Here is a 23,389-nt window from a genome sequence, read left to right as displayed (position 1 = left end):
GGCACTCACATTATACATGTGGAGGAGTGGGACAGAATTCACGCACGTGCGTTTCCGCAGGCGTCAGTGTGCGCGCGGGTGGCACTCACATTATACATGTGGGCAAACTCAATCTCCAAGGGTGTGCGCAGGGAGCGAGGCGGGGGCTTAACAGTCACGGAGATCACCTTGGAATTCAGGACGGTGGTGTTCCTGCAAGAGACAGAGGCACACGTGTTGGGGGAGCCCTCCCAGCCCAGGCTCCCCCCGAGGGCCCCTGCACCCCTCGCCACCCTCCACCCCCAGCCCGTCATCCACACCTCCAGGCCCCCTGGCCTCCCCCTTTACCTCCTGTGGCTGGGGTCCTGCCCACCCCACCTGCCCTGCGCTGCCCACCTCTGCAGGGCCAGGAAGCTGCCCAGGTTCCGGTAGAGCACGGTGCCCACCACAAACACAGACGCTTCCTCGGCCTCTGGAAGAAAGCGCACTGTCAACCCCAGCCCCCGGTCCCCACAGCCAGGGCAGGACTTGGCAGCCTGACCTGGACCCCGCTGTTGCTGGCCTCTGCCGCCCATCTTCAAGGTCACGTCCAGGGCCCTGGTGGATGGTGAGGCCCACCCACCCACGGACACAGTGCTGCAGCCGGGGAGCTGGGGCAACAGCCAAGTGGGAAGAGGGAGACTGGGCCATTCCCTGGGGCATCCTGAGAGCTGTGGGCCAGCAGGACGTGGCTCTCTTCCCAGTAACAGGGTCCTTGACATGTGACTCCCTATCCCTCCCTGAAGTGAGGTGGTCCTTCTTGACCCCTCTTCCTGGGCCTTGATCCACAAGCCCTGGCCCCGGAGAGGGCAAGAAGGGCTTCCTGGAAACGGGGAGCCCCTTGAGAGCTGCCCAACTCTGAGGCAGCAGCTAGACTCCAGAGGGGTGGTGACTGCCCGACTCTGGGGCCCACGTTCCCCATGAAGGTCCCCCCTGAGCCCCTCACCTGCCAGCCCCGTGGAGAAGACACTCTTAGACACAGTGACCCTGTCCTCCGGCACCTTGGCCCAGTCACCCGTGGCCCGCCAGCCCTTCATGGGGAAGCTGATGTCAGTGGCTCCGCTGGCTGGGAGCTTATGGATGCTGAGGACTAGGAGCAGGGTCAAAGGGGCAAGAGATAGAGAGAAGGGAAAGTCACAGACGCAGTGGGGCCTCAGCTGCAGGAGTTGAGGCGCAGGCCTGGCAGTGCAGGGTGATGCCGCGGGGAGCCAGAGGCAGGGGTGTGGGGGCCATCTGCCCCAGCCCCAACCCCCAGGGTACAGACCCCAACTCCCTGCACCCTGGGCCCTGTGCAGGCTCCACAATCCCTGGGTGGGCCTTGTCCCCAGACCTCGGTGAGGAACAGGAGCAGGGACAGCAAGGAGCACCAGGCAGAGGCTGGGCCAGGTCTGGTCCTGCTGAGTTGGAGCCTTGGTGAGGGGCAGGGGGCCTGCCCCTCCCACCCTCCATGGCCCAGAAGGTGGTCAAAGGCAGATTCTGGGGTCTATCCTGTGGCCATGGAGGGATCCGCAGGGACCAGGCACCCCCTCAGCGACCCCCACTCCCTCCTGGGACAGGGGAGCCCAGTTTCCCTCCAGCTCTGTGAGCTGATGCCGCCTCCCCTCCCTCTGTAGAAGGGGGATGAGGGCTTCCCTGCCTCAGGGCTCAGGCAGCAAAGGGCAGCATGGGCCATGGTGAAAGAGGGATACAGTGTTCCCTCCCATTCTGCAAAGGAAGGCGTTGGGGGTGCGGAAGGGCCCTGAGCTCAAGGTGGAGGGGCATGGGGACGAGGCAGCAGGTTTGGGGGCAACTGGACGTGGGGACGAGGCAGCAGGTTTGGGGCAACTGAACGGGAAGAGAGTTTGGGGAAGTGCCGCTGGGGTGGAAGCAGGTGCTGACAGGGACCCACCGCTCTAGGGGAACCTGGCCCTGGGGCCGTGGCCTCAGCCCTAGCAGGCCCCAGTGGAGCCTCAAGAATGCAGCCCAAGATGGGGCAGGGAGAGGAGAGGGCATGAGCATCAGTAGCGCCAAATGCAGTTGGGGGCACAGAGGCCCAAGAACAGGGTTTTGCACCATGGATGTCACTGGCAGCCCGAATGGAGGGCAGAGGGAATGCGGACTGGGTGGGCACCCAGTGAGAGGAGGGGCAGGAGGGACCAGCAGAGAACCGGGGTTGAGGACAAGAGGAAACATGCAAAGGACAAGTGGCCTGCACAAGGAGCTGCTGGGAAGCTGCAGTGGGGGATGGGGGCAGATGGATGCTGGAGCAGCGCCCTGGAGCAGGTGAAGGGGTGGGAGGCTGGACACAGGGTCATCGAAGGGCGGTGGAGGGCTGGCGTGGGCACCAGGGTGGGCTGCGGCAGGTGTGCCCGGGTAAGGGGCAAGCTTTTAAATCTTTCATTGGAACAGGATGAAAAGTGGCAGAATTACTGAAATAGTAGCAATCAGTCATGTTGATGTTTCTAGTTGAAGCATTTCACTATGGAAAAATCAGAACTTTGTTTCTTAATGAGACAGCCTATTGCTCAGGCTGAAGTGCAGTGGTGTGATCACAACTCAGTGCAGCCTCGACCTCCTGGGTTCAAGCCATCCTCCCACCTCAGCCTCCCTAGTAGCAGGGACTACAGGCGCACCACCATGCCTGGCTGATTTCTCAAAAAAATTTGTAGAGACAGGGTTTCACTGTGCTGCCCAGGCTGGTCTCAAACTCCTGGGCTCAAGCGATCCTCTTGCCTTGGCCTCCGAAATAGCTGGGATTACAGGCATGAGCCACTGCGCCTAACCTCAGTCTTTAATTTAAAAGGTTAACGCTAGTTAGCCTCCCAAAGACGTTATAATAAGAATGTCGATCCATCTTGGACATGTTTTAGTGGGACTTGTTCAAGTACCATAGGCAGGAAGCTATGGATTCCACCAGACATGTCTGAGTGCTGCCTGCAGTACAGGCCTGGTCGCATGGAAGTTAGGGCTGCTTAATTTAAACGTCCTCGGACTGTTTTAGGCCTGGGGATGGGACACCTCAGGAGTGCCAAGCACCTTCTGACGAGATGAATATTGAAATGAACATTTCTACTGGTGAAATCACTGGGTCATCAACCCGGTCATGGCACGTCTCTGGGTTTAAGGCTGGCTGCAAGGATCAGAGTTCAAGCCTTCGTAGTCTGTGTACATGCAGCTTCTGTGTCACTGTGGCCTACAGCTCTGATGGTCGGGAGGGATTATTCCTTTCACCTGGTATGCATAAAGAGACGCCATGGGAAGCCGCTCTCACTGGCGTCCAGTTCTTGGCAGCTGAGTGAGGGAGGGATGTAGGGGTGGGGGCCTGGGCAGAGAAGCAAGGTCCTGGGAGTGAGTGAGGCTGAGCACGGGTGAGTGGAGCGTATGGGATGCACAGGGCGTCTGTGGTGTGCTGCAGCTTGAATGTGTCCTGTAAACGCTTACATGTTGGAAACTGAATCCCCAATTTCTTTTTTTTTTTTTCCTTTGAGACGGAGTCTCGCTTTGTCACCCAGGCTGGAGTGCAGTGGCCGGATCTCAGCTCACTGCAAGCTCCACCTCCCGGGTTCACGCCATTCTCCTGCCTCAGCCTCCCGAGTAGCTGGGACTACAGGTGCCCGCCACCATGCCTGTACCCTGACCCTGGTCACATGCTGAGCCCTGTATTCCAGGGCTCAGTATTCCACCATACAAATTTTTGTATTTTTTTAGTACAGACAGGGTTTCACTGTGTTAGCCAGGATGGTCTTGATCTCCTGACCTCACGACCCGCCCTTCTTGGCCTCCCAAAGTGCTGGGATTACAGGCTTGAGCCACGGCGCCCAGCCTGAATCCCCAATTTCATCTGCTAATGGTATTTGGGGGTGGGGCCTTTGGGAGGTCATGAGGGTGGCCCCCATGATGGCTTTAGTGGCATTATGGGAAGGGAGACCTCAGAGGGCATTCTTGCTCTGTCTCTCATGGGCTGCCTCTGCCATGCCGTGCTGCAGCAGGAGGGCACTCACTCACAGCTGGAGCTGTGATCTTGGACTTTCCGGCCTCCAGAACCTCTCATCTTTATAGATTACCCCTTCAGTGACAGCAACAGGAAAGACTGAGACACAGTTATGAAGCACTTGGGGTAACCACGGTGCTCAGGGTTCGAAGTGTGTGCTGGCCATTCCAGGGACCATGGGCCGTGCCGAGCACCCTGGGAGCTGGCCACCAGTTATGTCCTGGGCACCAGTGTAGGCACTGGGCAACGCTCCAGGGTGTGTGTGCTGACAAAGTTCAGCTGATCCTGGTCATATCACTAGAGGTTAAGCACCCCACAGGGGAGGTGACACTGTCCCTCCTTGGGGCTCTGTGGATCATGGCTGGGGCCAGCATCCACTCCTGGGTCCTTTGCTTCGAGAGACTCTCTGACCAAGGCAGGGAAAGTTTGGGAAATGTGGCTTTTGAGAGGTATTTGAGGGCACTGTGTAACAGCCATTAAACAGAATTGCGGTGAGTGTTTGTAGTGACAGTCACCTTTTACCCCGGGGTTCAGGCACTCACTCGCCTCATCAGTCTCTACCTCCCCACGAGGTGGGCACTGTTATCATCGCATTTTAGAAACGAGGAAACCACGGAGCTGGGTGGAGTCCCAGCCCCTCTGGCAAGGCACTGCTGGGACTGACAAGCGGGGAGGTGTGGGCTGCACAGACCCTGCCTCTAAAGCTCCACAGGGAGGACACCGGGGGTGACAGGCAGAATGAGCCCTGGCTCCCAGTGGGTACATGCGAGGTGCTGGCTGGGGAATGGAGCTCCCAGGTCCACAGCTCCTGGGCTGTGTCTGATCCCCTCCCAGGTCACATCACCAACCCTCAGGAGACTGAAAACAGGACCCATCTGAGAAATGGGCTGGGACCGCCCACAGAGGCTGTCTGGTCACTGCCTCTTTATACAGAGGAGGATGAGGAGGATGCTGAGGCCCAGGGCTGCAGAGAAGGCATGGGGGTGGCAACAGGCGGGCAGGCTTACCCAGGTTGTCTGTCACCTGGTATGCATCCCTCAGGTCCTTCATACGGAAGCCGATGACGTCCACAAAGTCCTCCACCAGCCGGAACAGCTCCTTGGCATTGGGGCCCGCCTGGGGGGCAGGGGGGTGAGCAGCCCAGAGAGGAGGCCCCACCATACCTCAGCCCCTGCCTCCTTCCCTTCCCTGTCCCTCGTTTTCTTATTGGCCATTTCCTAACATTTCGAGGAAGTGGGGCTGGTGACCTCTGAGTACTCCACTTTGGGGATGAGAACGCAGATGCCCAGAGGGGCTGCTGTGCCCCACCCATGGGAAGCCCAGGCTAGGGGAGAGTCTCTGGATACCCACAGCCCCCATGCCGGGTGCCACCCAGGGCCAGGAGTGGCGGCTGCTGGAGGTCAGCTTGGGGGAGTGAGCACTGCCAGAGCCCCACGTGAGGAGGGCTCTATGTCCCAGCCGCCTCGGCGTTCTCATGTGCTCAGTGTTCTCCCGAACCTCCTCACTGAGCCCCATGAAATAAATGACTGTCCTCAGACAAATGAGGAAACAGGCTGGGAACGCTGAGCTTCCTCAGTGCCACCAACACCAACAAGAGGCCATCCTGGGATCCCAACCCAGAGCACCCATTGGGACCCCACCCCAGGCCAGCTGGAGACCAGAGGTACCAGCTGTGCCTGCACCCCTCCTGAGGCTGCTGACTGTGGGGGCCCCAGGCCCTACCAGTTGGGCCTCCTCCCACTTGTCCCGATTCTCCTCTGCCAGCAGGTTGCTAAGGATCTGGACAAAGTTCTGGAAAGAAGAGGAAGAAGGGCCAGTGACAGAGAACAGGGCACAAAATCACCGTTCACTGTGACCAGGGTCAGGACTCAGCGTGTGACCAGGGTCAGGGTTCAATATGTCACCAGGATCAGGGCTCAGCATGTGACCAGGGTTGGAGCTCACTGTGACCAGGGCCAGGGTTCAGTGTATAACCAGGATTGAGGCTCAGTGTGTGACCAGGGTCAGGACTCAGCATGTGACCAGGGTCAGGGTTCAGCATGTGACCAGGGTTAGGGTTCAGCATGTGACCAGTGTCCAGGCTCAGTGTGTGACCAGGATCAGGGCTCAGTGTGACTAGGGTCAGGGATCAGTGTGTGACCAGGGTCAGGGCTCAGTGTGACCAGGATCAGGGCTCAGTGTGACCAGGATCAGCACTCAGTGTATGACCAGGATCAGGGCTCAGTTTTGTGACAAGGTTCAGAACTCAGAGTATGACCAGAGTCAGGACATGGTGTGTGACCAGGGTCAGGGCTCAGTGTGTGACCAGGGTCAGGGCTCAGCATGTGACCAGGGCTCAGCATGTGACCAGGATCAGGGCTCAGCTTATGACCAGAGCTCAGCGTGTGACCAGGGTCAGGGCTCAGCCTATGATCAGGGCTCAGTGTGTGACCAGGGTCAGGGCTCAATGTGTAACCAAGATTAGATGAGTGACAAAGGTCAGAGTTCGACCTATGACATGGGTTAGGGCCTGGGCTGTGGTCAGGGTTGAGGATCCATCTCTAAGGTCCAGGAAGGCTCCCCAGACACCTTCCTGACACTCTCTTCCAAAATCCCCCTCGGGGAGCCCACCTGTACGTCCCCAGGGGTGGGGCTGTAGTACGCCCTTCGGAAAATCTCTGTCATGTTCCTCAGGACATCGATGGTGGACAGCAGGTCCCCGCTGTAGCTGGTCCCGTCCTGAGAGATCTCCACCAGTGTCTGGATGACCTCTGAGACCCCCTCCCCCGGCAGCCCTCGCTGAGCCTTGGCCAGGTGCTCCCGGGTCTGCGGAAGACGGAGAGGGCAGGTGCCTTCACCTCTGTGGGACACGTCCAGGCAGCCACCCAGGACCTCCCACGCCTAGGACCCTCTGCAGGGTCCCAACCTGTGTGGCCGGGGTGGTTGGGGACCCCCGGGAACTGGCCCTCACCATCATCTGGATGTTTCTGTAGTCAATGGAAACACAGCGGATGTAGGTGGGGGGCTCCCAGTAGGCGATGCCTTCCTCGTCCAGCTCACACCGTCTCAGGATGAGTCCTGGGGAGACCTCCTCCTTCTCAGGCGGACACCCATTGCCTGGCCCAGGAATCCCACCCTCGGCCCCTGGTGGCAGACCCTCCGGATGGGACCCTGTGGGCCCCAGAAACAGGGACTTGCCCATGGCCTCACACGGAGAGCTAAGTCCACACAGGGACCTCATTCCCTTCAACACATTTCAAGCTGCTACCAGCCCCAGGGACTCAGGACCCAGCAAGAGCTAAGCCTTCGGGAACCCCACTGCCTGGAGGCGGAGCTCTCGGCCGAGCAGGGGCTTCAGAGTTCAGCCATGAGCTCATTCGGAGCCCCTTCTAACTAACCCAGAGCCCTGGAGGGGGCCAGCACCCTGGGCCCCTGCCTGGCTGCATCCACAGGGCTACAGGGGCCTCAGCCTGGCCCGGAAACACGGGGGCAACCTTGGAGTGCTACTGGGCATTAAGGGGAAAACAGCCTTAAACATGGCACACCCTGTGATACAGAGCTCACTCCCAGGACATCATCAGAGAAACAGTGACAGCTGAGTGTTTAGAGGGTGGCGGCAGCCACAGAAAACTGCCACAAGACAAGTTCAACACCTGACAAGAGCCACGGGACTGGATGCAGAACCTGGTTTAGATGGGGCCAAAAATGAGGGGCACTGGGAGACTCAGCCATGCACGTGGACCAAAGGCCAGGGGAGGCACGCCACCGCGCGGCCTTCACGTGCTTCATTTTGCTTCTCAGCATTTGCAATCTGCTACCAAGAACATGCCCTGTTCTGTAATCAGAAGAGTGAGGGAGGAGCAGCAGCTGCAGCTGGCAATACAGGGCCCCCGCCGCCGTCCCCCACACCTCCCCACAGCAGCTCCGAGCAGAGGAACCCCGACTGCTCTCATCCTACAGAGGAGAACACTGAGGCTCAGGGAGGTTAAGTCAGTTTCTGAATGTCACACAGCAAATAAGGGCAGAACCAGAGTTTGAACCTGGGCTCCCATCCTCCCTGCCTGCTGCCTGTCAGGGACATAAAGCACTTGCACTCCGTCAAAAAGGAGGGGCGAAGGAGGCCCGCCCCTAGTGCAGTGAGCCCTTCCCCACGGAGCCCTGCTTTCTCCTTGAGGCTGGCATTCAGCGGAGGCCTCCTCTCCCTGTCCCTGCACGCCCAGGGCAAGTGCATTCACTTCCCTGTGCCTCAGTTTCCCAGCTGTAAATGCTGGCGGCTTCTTGGGTTGCTGAGACTCCACGGATGTCTTGTATTAGGGCAGAGCATGGGTGCCAGCCCCTAGCGAGTGCTCGGAACAGCAGCTGCCATAGAGTTCTCACACGGTGCCCTGGGCTCGCGGCTCCACCACCCCGCGCCAGCGTACGCAGGCTGTCTGGGCTCCGTGCCTGGGCCGTGTCCCAGTGCTGACAGCACCTCAGCGTGGGCATCACCATGAGGGCAGGACAGGAGCCTCCATACACCACGTGCTCTCCAGCGCTCACCTGTGGCGTTGCGAGGACACCTGACGGCAGCCACCTCTCCCGCTGGGGTCTCCTTCCAGATCACAGCACCAAAGTTGTCCTCATCACAGATCTCATGGGGCTCTGCCAAGGAGCCCAGGACAGGGGTTCAGGAAGGGGTACTGAGAGCCGGCAGCTGGCTCTGGAAGGCCCAGACCCTTGCAAGGCGCCTGGAGCGGGCATCACTATGAGGACAGGACGGGAGCCCCCAACACACCACGTGGGTGACAGCTGAGCCCGAGCCTGCCGGATTGCCACCAGCCCTCCCCACAGCCCAGCCCAGGTGGGAGGGGCCTCACCAGGACACCGCTGGGTGCCGCACTGCCGGTACTCATCCTGGGGGCCCTGGCAGACTGCTCCCCCGAAGAAGGGCCCGGAGCAGACACGCTCCCGTCGCTGGCTGCCAGCCCCACACGTGACGCTGCAACTGCCCCATGACGCCCAGGCCTGCCACTTGCCATCCACTGCAGGCACAGCCAGACACAGGGCCAGGCGACAAGGAGGGCAGGGTCCAGGAGCCACAGTGACACGAGGACACAGACAGGGATGCACACAGAGCCGTGCGGCAGTGAAACACAGGGACCCAGGGATGTGGGGCAGGAGGTCAGGAGAAGGGAAATTCAGACCAGGAGGGGAGAAACCAGTCATCAGCCTGATACAAAATAAAGCAAACTCCCACATGCAGCCAACCCGACCACCCTCCACGCCTCACTGTACACCCCGCTACCCCACAGTCACCCCACACTCCACTTCCCCCACAGACACCCCAAGTCCCACTGTGCACCCCACTCCTCTCCCCATGGCTGCCCCATGCCCCACTCTCCTCATGGCTCCCCCCACCCCACAGTGCACTTCACTCACCCTGCAGCCACTCCACGCCCTGTTTCCCCCACGACCACTGCAGACCCCACCGTGCACCCCGCTCCCTCCTCAGTCACATGCCAGGGCCCATGGTTACCCCCACCCGCCGTGGGGCTTGTCCCCTCCCTAGAAGTTCCTGCATGTTAGGTGCCCCCAACCCCAGCCCGGTGCACCCCTGACCTGGGCACTGCTGCAGGAAGCAGTCTCGGGTCTCAACCCAGTGGCCCTGGCACTCGGCGCCCCCATAGGAAGGCCCGTTGCATTCACGCGTGCGCTGCTGTCGGCCCTGGGAGCAGCTGGCGGAGCAGGCGCTCCAGCTCGACCACTCATTCCAGTTTCCATCCACTGCCCGGCCCGGGGGAGGAAGGGGACACGAAGTGGGCGTGAACACCCGGCACCCCAATGCCTGGCTTGGGATGTGGGTGTGAGTACCCTGGGGGCTACTGCTTCACACTCAGCCTAGAACATAGGTGAGAACACCCTGGGGGCCACTACCCACACCCAGCCTGTGACATTGGTGAGAACACCCTGGAGGCCAACACCCCACATCCAGCCTGTGACATGGGTGAGAACATCCAGGCTGGGACACGAGAGAGTAAACCCTGGGGGCCACCACCCCATACCCAGCCTGTGACATGGGTGTAAACACCCTGGGGGCCACCAGCCCACACCCAGCCTGGGACATGGGTGTGAACACCCTGGGGGCCAGCAGCCCTCACCCAGCCTGGGACATGGGTGGGAAATGCCCCAAGGTCACACCTCAGCCTGCTTCCTGAACCCAGTCTGAGGTTCTAACCTCTTAGCACCCTGAGGTGGGTCTGGAGTGGGCAAAGCTGGGTTCCCAGGCCTGGCCAGTGGCCTACTGTGACCTCTCCTTTCTTCCCTTCCTCCCTGCCCCCACGCCCTCCCTCTCACCTACCAGGGCACAGGGCAATGTTGCAAAACTTGGTTTGCTTCTCAGGGCCCTCACAGGGGTTGCCTCCAAACTGGGGGGGCCTGCAGGTGCGCGTGCGATCCCGAAAGCCACGGCCACAGGTGCTGGAGCAGAGGCTCCAGGGTGACCACTCGTCCCAGGCACCATGCACTGCAGAGGGATGGAAGGTGCTGCTGCCCTCTGTTGCCACGGTCCCCGAAGCCCTGGCCTCCTGCTGCCCCAGCCCCCCACTGCCCCAGTTGCCCGCTGCCCCAGCCGCCCGCTGCCCAAGCCCAAGGTCCCACCCACCTGGGCACACGGCGGAGTTGTTGCACAGCCGCTGCTCGCGCAGGGGTCCACTGCACTGCGTGCTGTAGGAGGAGGACACGCAGAAGCGCGTGCGGGTCTGCCAGCCCTCGCCGCAGGTGCTGGAGCACACGCTCCACGGGGACCACTCCTCGGCTGCTGGGTCACCTGCAGGCCCCACTACAGTGTCACAGGCCTGCCGCCCATGGGGCTGCAGTCAGACCAGGGCCAGATCCCGCAGCAGGAGGGCCGCCCTGCTGGGGAGCAGGCAGCAGGGCTGGGGCCGAGCCCCCGGGCCTTCGAACCAGGCTGATCTCAAGAACTGGTCATTTCCCCTACAAGGCTGGAAGCCCTGAGAGCCGGCCTGTGCCATCCCTGGGCCTCTAGGGTCTGGCCAGGGACAGGTCTCCTCACCTCACACCAGTTCCCCTAATGCCAGTCAGTCAGGAGACAAGAGCCCAGCACCTGACGGGTTAGGCTAGTTATTCAAGTTACTGCCCATAACTAGTGGCGATTGTTAACTTACAGTATTTTCCCAAAGCCCTAGTCCTGCCCACCCCCTCCCGCCAGCTCACCGGTCTGGGGGGCTGGGAACCCAAACTGCTGCAGCTCGTCCCCCAGCTCCTCACGCCGCCGGGCATCTGTGGACCGCAGGGACTGGCTCCGGGAGCTGGTGCGCCCAGCGGCTGCAGGACGGGCTCAGGTCAGCACGGGAGCAGTGCTTTGCCCCCGTCCTCTCTCTCTGTGGCCACAGTGCTCTGAGCCCGCCAGCACTGGGCCACCTGGCTCCCCTGGGCAGCTGGGAAGCCAGGGGCCAGAACACCCAGCCTGGCACCAGCCCTCATCTGGTCAACAGGGGACCCTTCCTGTGGGTCCCGTCTCCCGTACCCTGCGCCCACTCCCTCACTGCCTTCATTGCCCACAGGCCAGCGTTCACCTGCAGGACGGCAGCCTGCACTAAGTGGTGGCTGCTCTCCCCTGCCCGGCACCCCAACAGCGCCCCTGCCTCCGTCCCGCAGGCCAGCTGACGCCCCAGGGCCCTCCCCAGGCTCCTGAGAGGAGCTCCTCTCCCCAGGAAAGCTCACCAAGCAAAAAACAGCCCAAAGACAGTCTCATTACAACGTGATTTAACTTCATGGAAGCAGCTAAAAAATGCATGGGGTCATTAGAGAGCCTCATTAGAGAAATACATTCTGGAGGCAGCATTCGGCTGGGGCAGGAGGGCTGGCTTGGCCAGAGCTCCCACAGCCAGCCTTCCGCACACCCTCCAAAACCCCCAATCCATAAACGGGAAGAAAGCCCCATCTAGGCCAGGTGCGGTGGCTCATGCCTGTAATCCCAGCACTTTGGGAGTCCGAGACGGGCGGATCACGAGGTCAGGAGATGGATACCATCTACTAAAAATACAAAAAATTAGCCGGGCGAGGTGGCGGGCGCCTGTAGTCCCAGCTACTTGGGAGGCTGAGGCAGGAGAATGGCGGGAACCCGGGAGGCGGAGTTCGCAGTGAGCCTACCACTGCACTCCAGCCCGGGTGACACAGCAAGACTCCCTCTCAAAAAAAACAGCAAAAAACAAAAACAAGAAAGCCCCATCTAGTCCCACCCAGCCCCAAGCACCACACTCTTCGGGACCCTCACCTCTGCTCCCCCGGCTAGGCCCCACTCCCACGGGCCAGCCCCGAGTTGAGGTCCTGCTTCTCAGAGCCCAGACTCACCCTATTCACTCTTCCTGCAGGCCCCGCCCAGCGACTGCAGGCCCCGCCCAGCGTCTGCCAGGCCCAGGCCCCGCCCCTACCTGGTCCCGCCCTAAGCCCCTCCCTCCACCGGCCCTGTTGCTCTGGGCCCTACCCCTCCCTGCCCCCACCAGCCCTTGTGCTCGAGGCCCCGCCCAGTCCCCACGGACCCCTCCCCGCCCCCACAGGCCCCCTCCTCTCCAGGGCCCCGCCCCCTCCCTCACAAGCCCCGCCTCTCCAGGGCTCTGGCTCCGCCCCGCCCCGCCCGCACTCACGGCCGCAGGCCTCGCGGTTGCACTGGCGACCCTCCTCCAGCACCCCCTCGCAGCCACCGCCCTCCACTCCCGGCGCGGGCAGGCAGGTGCGCGTCCGCGTCTGGAGGCCTCCCCCGCAGTCCCGCGTGCATTCGCCCCACAGGGACCACAGCTTCCAGCCGCCTGGGGGGAGACCAGAGGGCGGGGATCAGGATAGGGCAGGGGCTCGTGGTCTGGACGGGGTAAGTCATGGGGGTGCTAAGCCCGCCGAGGCCGGCCCGGGTCGGGAGGGGCCGCAGTGCCAGGGAAGGCCTGGTCTGGGAGGACCTGGGGGTCCGGTGTCTACCCAGCTCCCGGGTCCACTCTGGAGAGCTCAGGTAACGCCTGAGTCGGAAGGGTCCCCTTGTGCCAGCCGCCGCTGGACAGGTTTGCTGCCAGGATGATGAAGGGATGACGACCTTCGCCCACTCGAGGGCTGTCTCACAACTCAGCGTCCTGATGGTGAGCAGAGGGTAGAGGGGCCTGGCCGCCAAAGCTCTCCTTCCTGGCACACCTGGAAGCCCCCAGGCTCCATCCAGTTTCTGGCCAGGCCCTGCTCATCACAGCCTCAGTTTCCTCATGGGCTCAGCGGAGGGTCACCATCCTCATCACCAGGGCTCCACATTTCACACCCCAGCTGTGACCTGGAGCCGCTTCCTCACCCCTCGCAGGGAATACCAGTGGTGACCAAGGCCTCACACCTGGTATCCAACCAGGGCCTCGAACCCAGGGCACAGCCTGACTGAGCCTGCCCTGGACCTGGCCAGCTGGCCACATGAGGGAGCCTGGGACAAATGCCTGCAGGCCCCTCCCCACCACGCCCCTGCCCTCACCCCAGCCACTCTGTTCAGCTTCTCTGGTGGGTCTTCCTCCATCCCAGCCCCAACAGTCCCCACGGCCTTTATGGACCTGTGTTCCCCCAGCAAACTAGACCTCATGCCCCAGGAGTCTCTGCTCCCCGGGGGTCCTCGTGCTGCCAAGAACACTTTGGGCCACTTGGAGTGCCCATGGTCCTGGAGCACTGGGTAGCCATGGAGGAGCACAAAGCAGGAGAGGGCCACTGCCATCTGTGGGCCAGAGAGGGGCAGCGGCACCAGGGGGCCGGGAAGGGGCTGCCACGTCCAGGCATCCCGCTTGGGCCTCCTGCCCAGCACTCTGGGCTAATGCACACCCAATGCAGCAGGGTCGGAGCGACTTGGAAAGGGAAGTGTCGGAGCGACTTGGAAAGGGAAGTGTCGGAGCGACTTGGAAAGGAAAGCAAGTGCCTGCTCCTGGCCAACGTGGCGAGGAGACAGCTGGCAGCCACCACGAGGGGACCCACCATGAAGTTGAGGCCACTGCCCCATGCTGCCGCTGGGGAGCACTGGGGATCTGGCCTCTCGATCCCAGGTACAGCAGGGGAGGCCCCAGCGGCAGCAATCAGGCCAAGCACAGGCCACCCTGACCCACCAGAAGGGCCCCAGGGCCTCTCGGAGCCTCAGGGAAGGGGCCCTGCCTCCCTCAGTGGGAGTGTGGACTGCAGGACACCCCAGGGGAGCTCCAGCCGCCAGGTTCCCCCAGTGGCTCCACCACCCACTGGCCTCACTCCCATCATTTACAACATGAGGATAGTGGCTGATCTCCCAGGACTGAGCAGTGGGAAGGCAAACAGCAAAAAAGCATGTGGAGAGGATGGTGTGTGGGCATTGTCATTTGGGTCAGAGTTGACTCCTGGGGCCCCACTTTGATTTTCAGCAAACTCAGTGTCCAACCAGAGCGCCCCCCACCCTGCCCCACATCCCCACACCTATGCCAGGAATGGCCAGCAGGGGGTGCCAGGGGCATGGGGATGAGATGCAAGAGAGGGACTTGACCCGCCACAGCTGTGTGAGGAGTGGGTGCCTCATTCTCCCTGCTGGGGACCATCGGGTGGGGGGAGTCTTCCAGGCCCCCATGCCTGCTGCAGAACCCTCTCCCTTCCCTCACAGAGCCACACTCCCATAGGTCCCAGAGAGGAGAGCACCTGGCTGCCTCCTCCACAGCGTACTTGGCCCATGCCATGCCAGGGGAGGTAGGGGACCCAGCACAGCCTCCAGGGCACAAGGGCAGGACAGGGTGGCACGTGCCCACAGCACAGGAACAGGTGACAGGCCCTTCATGGCTGCCCTGTCACATGCCCTAACTCAGGACAAGGAGAGGAACCTGGACTTGAACTGGTGGTCAGATTCCAAATGCCTCCCCATCCCCCAGACTAAGGCCTCCTGCCAGGACTGACCAGGGCCCAGGCGCTCCAGGCCTCAGTGGTCTCCCCTGCTGAAGGCATCTCACCCCCTGATTATGAGGCAAAGGCACAGACGGGGTCCTGAGAGGCGGGCCTGGCAATGGGTCAGGGTGGCACGTACTGCAGCACTCCCCTCGCCATCCCAGCCCAACCCCCACGCGGAAGCCTGAGTGACGTGGAAACTGGCAGTGGGTGGGAGAGAGAGGGTGTCCAAGCCAGGCTCATCGGAGGATGCCACTCGGTTTCCATGGCAACTGCTGCAGCGCGCAGCCTTTCAGGATAGACCCAGGTTAGGCCTCAGCTGCCAAAACACCCACTCATTTCAGGGCTGGTTACCTTGGTGACCCAGGTGGTAAGGATGTGGTAGGGGGAGAAGGGGCGGGGGCACGTCAGGGGAGGCTGTGCAGGGGGGACGCTGGCCCAGAGGATGAATTACCCTGCCCCCACAAACCAAGCCCTGACCCTGGTCACATACTGAGCCCTGACTTTGGACCCGTGCTGAGCCCTGATCCAGGTCACAAGCTGACCCTGGACGCATACTGAGTCTGGATTCTAGTCACACTGATTCCTGACCCTGGTCACATATTGAGCCTTGATCCTCATCACAGACTGACCTCTGATCCTGGACACAGAATTCCTGATCCTGTCACATACTGAGCCCTGATCCCAGTCACAGACTGATCCTTCATCTTGGTCACACTCCTACTAATGAACACTGAGGAAACAGTAGCTGCTATTTTTATTCTTGTTTTGTTTTTTATGTGTGTCCCCTCACATAGCTGACACTCAATAAGTGTTTGTCTAGTGAATGCATCAAAGCCAGGATGGAGCCCCTGGGGTCTGTAGTGCAGGGCGCAGAGGTGTTCAAGCCACCCTTTGCTGGGTGGCCACAGTGTGTCTAAGCTGGGTGGGCAGTGAGGGGCAGCAGAGGAGCAGCAAGGAGGCTGGGGGGTGGGCTGCCCCTCCAGGCCCGGAAAGAAGCCGCCTTTCTTCCCCCACTCAATGCCAGCTCTGTCTGGAAGCCTCATTTCCATCTCATTAAGGGGATGAATAGAGCCAATTAACGGCCCTAGGCAGCCTGGCCACCCAGGGGAGAGGGTGCTTGGTGAGAGCCCTCCTGGTGTCCTTCCCACCCTGGCGCCCTAGACTGGAGGCTGTGAGCTCCCCACAGCCCGCACCCTGAGTTGGCTGGGATGGGGGTGCAGGGGGGCGCAGGGGGCATCCCTCCCTCCAGCTGGGCCTCCCCAGCTTCCGGGCTGTCCTCTGGAGGGGAGCTGTGCACTTCTGTCTGTAGCCAGCAGAGGTCTCCCGAGTCCAGCTGGTCGGGCAGCACTGGGGCTGGAGGGTCAGTTCTGCCATTCCCGCCCTGCTCTGCCACCAGGTCCCGGGCACCACAGTGTGTCCCAGGGATGACCCCACCCCCAGCCCAGGCTCTGAGTTAGGGTCTGTCCTGGGGCACCCAGACTCCTCCTCTGAGACCTGGATCAGGGCCCTCTGCACGGACGTGGAAAGGAGGGCCCCAGAGGGCCGATGGGGCTCCCTGTGGCCTGACTTAGCCCACCTGCTGCCAGCAGCTCCTACAGGCGGGGCCCAAGTGGCCGGCCCTCCTTCCTCCCGCCACAGAGGTGGACACCAGTGGATCTCAGGATGGGGCTGAGAAGCTGAGCCCACCATCCGGCAGGCCACTTCCCAGGTGAGCCAAGAAGAGCGATGAGCCTTGTAGGGCAGTGGGGTTCCCCTAAACCTGTCAAGGCTCCATCTCCTGAAACCCTCACCTAGGCCCTGCAAGCAGGTAGTGTCCCGTCTCCAACTCTCAGGAGGGAAACTGAGGCTCCCTGAGCTAGCCGAGTCTTGTTGCTTCCTTTTCTTGATCAGGTAGGTGCTCCCTGGCCTGAGAATGGTGCCCTGTTTACAAGCCTGAAAGCTCAGGGCCCATCCTGGAGACCTTGGACAAGTCTCTGCGCACCTCCCAGGCCCCGACCCGGGCTGTCTGCTGCCAGCTGCACATCCTTTCTCCCCATCTTTCTGGGAAGTGGAACCCAAACACAGGGCCCTGACTCAGCCTCTCTTGCAGCCGGGCGGGCGTGGGGTGCGTTCTGGCTCTGAGCTGAGGAGGTGAAGGGCTGAGGGCATGGTGGGCCCATGCATATCATTCCCAGGGGGCCCCATCCTGCCATTCCCATCTGAAATGGGTGTTGTCTGTGATGGGGACTGAAGCCTTCTTGTTTTCTAGATTTTTCTAAATTGGCCCTTGTGCAAAAAGAGTGGCTCCCCTGTCCAAGCCAGAAACCCCTGACAGTGGAGGCCTTGGCACCCTCCCAAGTCCCGCAGTGCTCCCTGTCACCGTGAGACTACCTGGAGTCCCAAACTCCACTCCAGTCCTGACTCCCCTCCAAATTCCAGTCCAACCTTTGCCGCTCCCTCTGCCCCTGCACACCCCAGACAGGCCTCCCGATGCCTCTTCCCAGGACTTCCCGGGCTCCCGGGGTTGAGGCTGAGCCTGACTCTGTCTCCAGCAGCCTCAGGAGTGAGCGAGGTGTCACTGGACAGGTGGGCCTGGGCTGAGCCTCACTCACCCTGGAGGCAAGGCAGGGACGGGGAGGTCACCCCAGCTCCGTGGCCGGTCACAGCCCCTTGGCCAGCAGCACAGCCTCCCCCTCCCCTGCGGGATCCAGGAGCCCAACAGAAGTGTGGGTTCACACTCCACACCCAGTTCCAGGCCAGCCTCCCATACCCACTCCCTGTGGGTACACGGAGGACACACACGAGGACACAGACCACACACAGGGACGCAGGGACACACACCACAGAGGGACACACACACACAGGGACACACAGGGACACACACACTTTCTCCCGGGCCCCAGGACGCTGCTCTTTCATTATCTTCCATGTCGCTTCTGCAATAAAATTCTTTAATTAAAACATGAATATTTAAAACAACCCTTGAGAGAAACGGCCCCATCTCACCCAAGGCGGAAAAATGCAAAGGGAGGCAGTGGCGAGATGAGGGCCAGAGAGAGCCGGCAGGAGGGGCCTGGCAGCCCGGGGGGCGGTGGGGCGTGCGGCAGTGCAAGGTGGAGCGGAACAGTTGCTTGGCCTGAGGAGTGTTTGCAGAGTCTGACGCATGACGTGGCCATGTGGCATTTGGACAGGCCGTGTCGGGGGCAGGGCTGAAAATGGGCCACGGGCTGGCCTGGGCTGCCTGCTTGCTCCTGCACTTGGCTGTGTGTTGCCTGCTAGGGACAGCGACGGATGGACAAGCCCGTCCCAGTGCCCCCGGGCCCACAGCCAGGGCACAAAGCTCTCTGGGCACAGGTCTCAGCTGGTAGGATCTGGGGTCGACCCTGCCTCCGCTCAGCTATGTGTCTGCTGAAAGGTCACCTGCCTCTCTGGTCCTCATGACACCCCATCCCCCCCACACACACGCACGCGCATACACGAACACATACGCACTCACATTCACACATGCACTCACACATTCACACTCATACATATGTGCACGCACACACACTCACATTCACACATACGTGCATGCACTCCCATTCACACACATGCACACATGCACGCACACGCACTCACACAGTCACACACGTGCACACACGCACACATTCACACACATGCACACACACACACATTCACACACACGCGCAGCTCTGAGCAGAGCTCACTGCAGAAGCCCTAATGTTACCACCCGGTGGCAGCATCAAGTAGCTCTGCCATCAGCCTACCACTTACAAGCTGTGTGGCCCTGGCCGCTGCCTTAACATGTCTGTGTCTGGTTTTCTCCAACACGGACTGACTGAGTGCCTGCTGCTCCCAGGTACTGTTCTACACTCCGGGGCATGTCAGGAAACCGGCAATGCCTGCTTTGTGTTGCTTACATCCTGGCCTGGACAATCAGAAGTGGACACAACAAATAAGGGAAATAAGGCGGTGTGTTGAGAGGTGACACATGCATGCAGAGACAGAGGCAGGATAAAGGGCCGGAGACTGGGGCCAGAGCTGCTGCCTTTCTAAACAGGACGGTCAGGGTAGCCTGCACTGAAAGGTCACATCTGCCTGAGGACTGGAAGGCGGGAGCCCCGCGGGTCTCTGGGAAAGACTGTTCCTGGCAGAGGGAACAGCCACGCGAAGGCCCTGAGGCAGAGGGTGTCTCCACCGGAGCTTATCTCAAGGGCTGTTCAAATGCGGGTGCCTCCGGCACAAAGTAAACACTCAATAAATGACTATTACTACTGAGATCACTTTTGCTCCTGTGGTCCTGGAAGCATCAGGGCCTTGTGGGCACAGGGCATGGGCACTAGGGTCTGAACAGTCTCTGGGCCCGGGTGACCACATTCCACTCCCTCCTGTACAAGATGACAAGCTCCCTGCTTCATGTTGCCAGCAGCCAAGTCAAGGTACCCTCCAGCCATCTTTCCATAAGGCTAATGGCCCCTGCCCCACAGCCTTTACCTGTGTTCTGTCAAAATTGCTGCACAGAGCCCAGCCTCGATACACACATTCACACCATGCCTGCATATGGCGCACACAAGCACGTGTGTAATGTATGCACACATGCACACACACACTTGCACCCACACTTACATGGGTGCACACACGCTACATATATGCATGAGCACATATGCACACACACGTATACCATGCAAACATGGGCACATGCCACGCTTGCACACATGCATGTGTGAACACACATGCACGCACAACATACTTGCATGAATACATGCGTGAACACACATCCTCCCACCTCCTTCTGAGCACCACTTCCAAACATTCCCTTTCTCAGAATCTCCGTGCACGCCCCGAGCTGCTCGAACATCCCTGCCTCCAGTCTGTCTCTGCTCCCTGAGCCCTCTAGAGTCTCCCTGCCTGAGAATACGGGAGCATATTGATATTTCATTGTCAACATCGCTTCTGCTCAGAAACCCTTCACCCCGTTCTCATTCCTCAGGGCAATCTAGGAAACAAGATCTTTTTACTCTTTCTGTTTTAAAGATGAGGGTCCTGAGGGGATGAGAGAGCTGATGGCATTGGCCCAGGGACACACAGCAAGCCGGGTCAGGCTGGGATTTGAACCCAGGCCCTGGGGCTTTGCATATGTGGCTCAGAAGCTATTTTCAAGCATCCATTGCCCCTCCCTCGCCCAGTCCTGGTGCTCCAGGTGTCAGAGCTGCCTGTTCACATGACACTGCCAGCTGGCTGCCTCACGGGCAGCTCACACTCAAGTCCCACTCTGACCTCCAGATCTTCTTCTCCCTGCCACCCCCAGCCCCACTTCCTCAACTCGGCCGACATCCTCCTTTCTGGTGGGACACCTGGGAGGAGCTCCGTGCCCATGTCCACATCCTTTCATCAGTAAGTCGATCATCAGTTGCACCCCCAAGGACCTCCTCTTCCCTCCCGCTGCTGCTGCTACGTCCTGACCAGGTCAGTGGCAGTCCCCTCCTGAATGCCTGCACCGGCTGCCAGCCTGTCTCAGGCTTCCCCTTGGGCCTGGCGTCTGTTCTGCACTCACAGCCCCACCATCTGGCTCTTCTGCCCAAAGCCCTGCTAAGGCCCTTGGGTTCCCAAGATAACGTGGGATCTCCCACGGGAGGCCCGACCGCCTTACACCCCAGGGTGCCTGCACTCAGTAGGTGCCCAGTGAGGAGTGAAGCTCGGTGCTCCCTCTGACACCCACGTCACACGGTGGTGCCCCAGCCTCTCCATGCATCACATGCGTCTGTCCCGCCAGCTCTTTCCAACAAGCTCCACGCTGCTCCGAGCACTATTAGGAATGGCAGAGCTGCTGTCCCCTAAAGCTGCTAACAACCAGCTGTCCAGTAGTGGGTGTAATCTTGGGCCGGGTCCCTGAGACCCACCAATCGGAGGGAAACACCCTGCAAAGGAGTTGGTATTCTGCCAAGACAGGAACCAAGGCTCCGAGGGGTTAAGTGACCAGGACTGGCAGGCAAGATGCATGGCCAGGTGTGCCTGTGACCGCTGGCCCAGTCTTCCTGCAGCCTCCCACCTTCCAAACCATCCACCGCCCCATCTCTGCTCCCTGAAAGAGCACTCCATACTCTGCTTTGTTCTCTCCCCAGTCCCCCTCAGGCGCTTATCCCTACCACACCGTGGAAGCCGCCCTCGCCAAGGCCATAGTGACCTCCGCTCTGCCCGGTGGGGGGCTTGGTCCTCAGCCCCTCCCACCCGGCCGCTGGCGGCACCTGACACAGCTGATGTGCCCACCTGTCTTGACACAGGATGACCACTTGGCTTCCTGGCCCCCCACTGCCCAGGGGCACTGCCTCCCTCCTCCTCGGGCCACTGGAGGGGTGGGCCGAGCCTCATTCCTGTCCCTCCTTCCCCTGGCCCCTCTCTAGCCCCACTCACAGCCTCACAGAGGCTTCTCATCTGGGATCCATGGCCCCGCATCATGAGTAGAACCATGCTCCAGCATAACTGGCTGCCTTTGTAGTCCTGTGTAGCCTGTTTTGTGCCTTTAAACACAAAATTCTGAGGAGGAGTCCACAGGCCTCACTGGCCCCAGAGAAGTCAAGGCCCCTGGATACCCCTAAGAGTCCCACTGCCCCAAGATGGCCCTCCAGCCTCAAGTACACAGCCTGGCCTCACCCCCAAACACCCGATGTACACAGTCGGCCCCTGCCTGGCATTGCAAACTCAAACCCCTCCAATCCCCCAATCCTCCCAGATGCTCCGACCAAAACCCTGGGCTTCCTTTCCTTTCTTGCAATCACCCGTCAGCAAGGGGTCTCCATGCCTTAGGCGTGTACAGGACCCATCTCCTGCACTGAGGCCCACTGAGCCCCCACAAGGTTCTACCCCGAGGACCCTGCTCCTGTGCAGGTTCCTGTCTCATTAGCAGGAAAAGTCAGTGTCCCAGAGGCTGGCAGCCCCACAGGACTGGCCCCTGCCCCTCTGTGCTCTCTGGGCACAAAGCCACCCAGGCCTCTGCACTTGCCATTCTCTCTTCCTGGCATGAGGTTCCCCCACCTCTCCCAGAGCTTTGAACAAGGTTCCTGGTCCTCACAGCCTCCCTGACCTCCAGGTACAATGGAACCCTGCCGTGAGGGGCTGGCCCTGCCTGGTTCTCGTGCAAGGTTCTCATCGCTGCCCGACGCCTGGCTGCTCGCGTCTTCTTGCTTAGGGCTTTCCTTCCTCCCTTACGCAGCTTCCTGAGAATAGGGATCTCGAGGGTTTTCATGGCTGCAGCCCCAGCCCCAGCACCTAGAGCGCACGGCAGATGTGATTCATCCACCCAGACCATACTCAACCCAAAACCTCATCTCCTGACCACATCTCCACAGAGCCCACCTGCCCACCTTTCCACGCAGCCCGAGTCCCCAGGAGCATCATCCAGCCCCACAGGCTCCTGCAGCCCCCAGCCCCCGGCCCCTGCAGCCTCTGACTCATTAAAGTTGTCCTGCCGGAGAGAAAGGGTGGGCCCTCTCCCAGCCAGGAGAATGACCCTTTCCCATCCTGTAAGAAATTAGGCCTTCAACGCTCAACAAGCACCCACCGAGTGCCTGGGCTGGCCCCGCACACTTGCAGTGACCTTCACTCTTACTCTGTGCACAGGTGGATGGAGCAGGCGCCTGGGAGGGTGCCAGGGTGCATACTCCCCAGACAGTGGTGCCAACCAGGGCAGCCCTGCGGAAGAAGACCCTCACCCACCTCCCCTGCCCACTCACCTCCGCCTGTCCGCCCACCTCCTCTGTCCGCCCACTTCCTCCATCCACCCGCCTCCCCTGTCTGCTCACCTCCCCCTATCTGCCCACCGCCCCTGTCCGAAGGTTTCCCCGCCAGTCCCTCACCTGTGGCGCCGTGCCCGCCCCGGTCCTGGGTCAGGCTGGTGAGGCAGTTTTCAGGGCCACCAGCCACCGCATCTCTCAAGCAGACATCCCCGCGGGGGGCCAGGGGGCCAGCGGCAGGACCGCCCGCCTCGCCGCCCAGGCATGCACAGGGGGTCTGCATGATCCCGCAGGGGTGCGAGCTGCGGCTACCGGCCAGACACGCGTCCAGCCAGCGGCACAGCATCTGACAGGCGGCACGGCTGGGGTTGCGGTTCCCCACCACTAGGTACTCCACGGAGAAGTCGTCGCTGGGGCCCGGCGGCCCAACCCGGGGCCCGAGTTCGTCGTCCTGGGGCGGCTGCTGGCGCCGCATCTGCAGGAACTGCTTGCTGGCCTGCAGGAAGGCCAGGGGTGCGGAGGGGTCGCAGAGCCGCAGCACCTCGTCGAAGCTCTCCACGCCCAGGTAGGTGCGCGTGGACTCGAGGAAGGAGTCGAACTGGTAGGTGCGGACGCGGCCGGGGCCGCTGCAGGGCACGGGCGCCTTGGCCACCTTCATGTAGAGAGTGTAGCGCCGCGGATCCGGGTTGCGCAGCGTCCAGGAACAGCGCGAGGCGTTGGCCGGGAACACAGCGGCCGCTGAGAAGTAGCCGAAGAACTTTCCCTGCACCAGCGTGGCGCACGGCTCGGGCCCGGACCCCGCGTC

At 61.1% G+C, this 23,389-nt stretch overlaps 1 protein-coding gene across 1 annotated transcript in view; it reads right to left on the bottom strand.

Annotated features, from left to right (window-relative positions):
* LOC111553376 (adhesion G protein-coupled receptor B1) overlaps positions 1-23,389 on the bottom strand; it is a 61,892-nt gene that overhangs the window by 19,057 nt on the left and 19,446 nt on the right. The window contains exons 3-17 of the mRNA XM_026454560.1: positions 22,708-23,368; positions 12,613-12,774; positions 11,180-11,290; positions 10,608-10,772; positions 10,301-10,469; positions 9,566-9,681; positions 8,824-8,988; positions 8,507-8,608; positions 6,939-7,045; positions 6,599-6,793; positions 5,711-5,779; positions 4,996-5,104; positions 965-1,108; positions 376-451; positions 47-192 (exon numbers count right to left, since the gene is read on the bottom strand). Coding sequence (XP_026310345.1) covers positions 47-192; positions 376-451; positions 965-1,108; positions 4,996-5,104; positions 5,711-5,779; positions 6,599-6,793; positions 6,939-7,045; positions 8,507-8,608; positions 8,824-8,988; positions 9,566-9,681; positions 10,301-10,469; positions 10,608-10,772; positions 11,180-11,290; positions 12,613-12,774; positions 22,708-23,368 — 2,497 coding nt within the window. The remainder of the gene's footprint in view (positions 1-46; positions 193-375; positions 452-964; positions 1,109-4,995; positions 5,105-5,710; positions 5,780-6,598; positions 6,794-6,938; positions 7,046-8,506; positions 8,609-8,823; positions 8,989-9,565; positions 9,682-10,300; positions 10,470-10,607; positions 10,773-11,179; positions 11,291-12,612; positions 12,775-22,707; positions 23,369-23,389) is intronic.

The sequence above is a fragment of the Piliocolobus tephrosceles genome, chromosome 7 (assembly GCF_002776525.5).
Source record: "Piliocolobus tephrosceles isolate RC106 chromosome 7, ASM277652v3, whole genome shotgun sequence".
Taxonomy (NCBI): domain Eukaryota; kingdom Metazoa; phylum Chordata; class Mammalia; order Primates; family Cercopithecidae; genus Piliocolobus; species Piliocolobus tephrosceles.
This window is presented reverse-complemented; position numbering and strand designations above follow the sequence as displayed.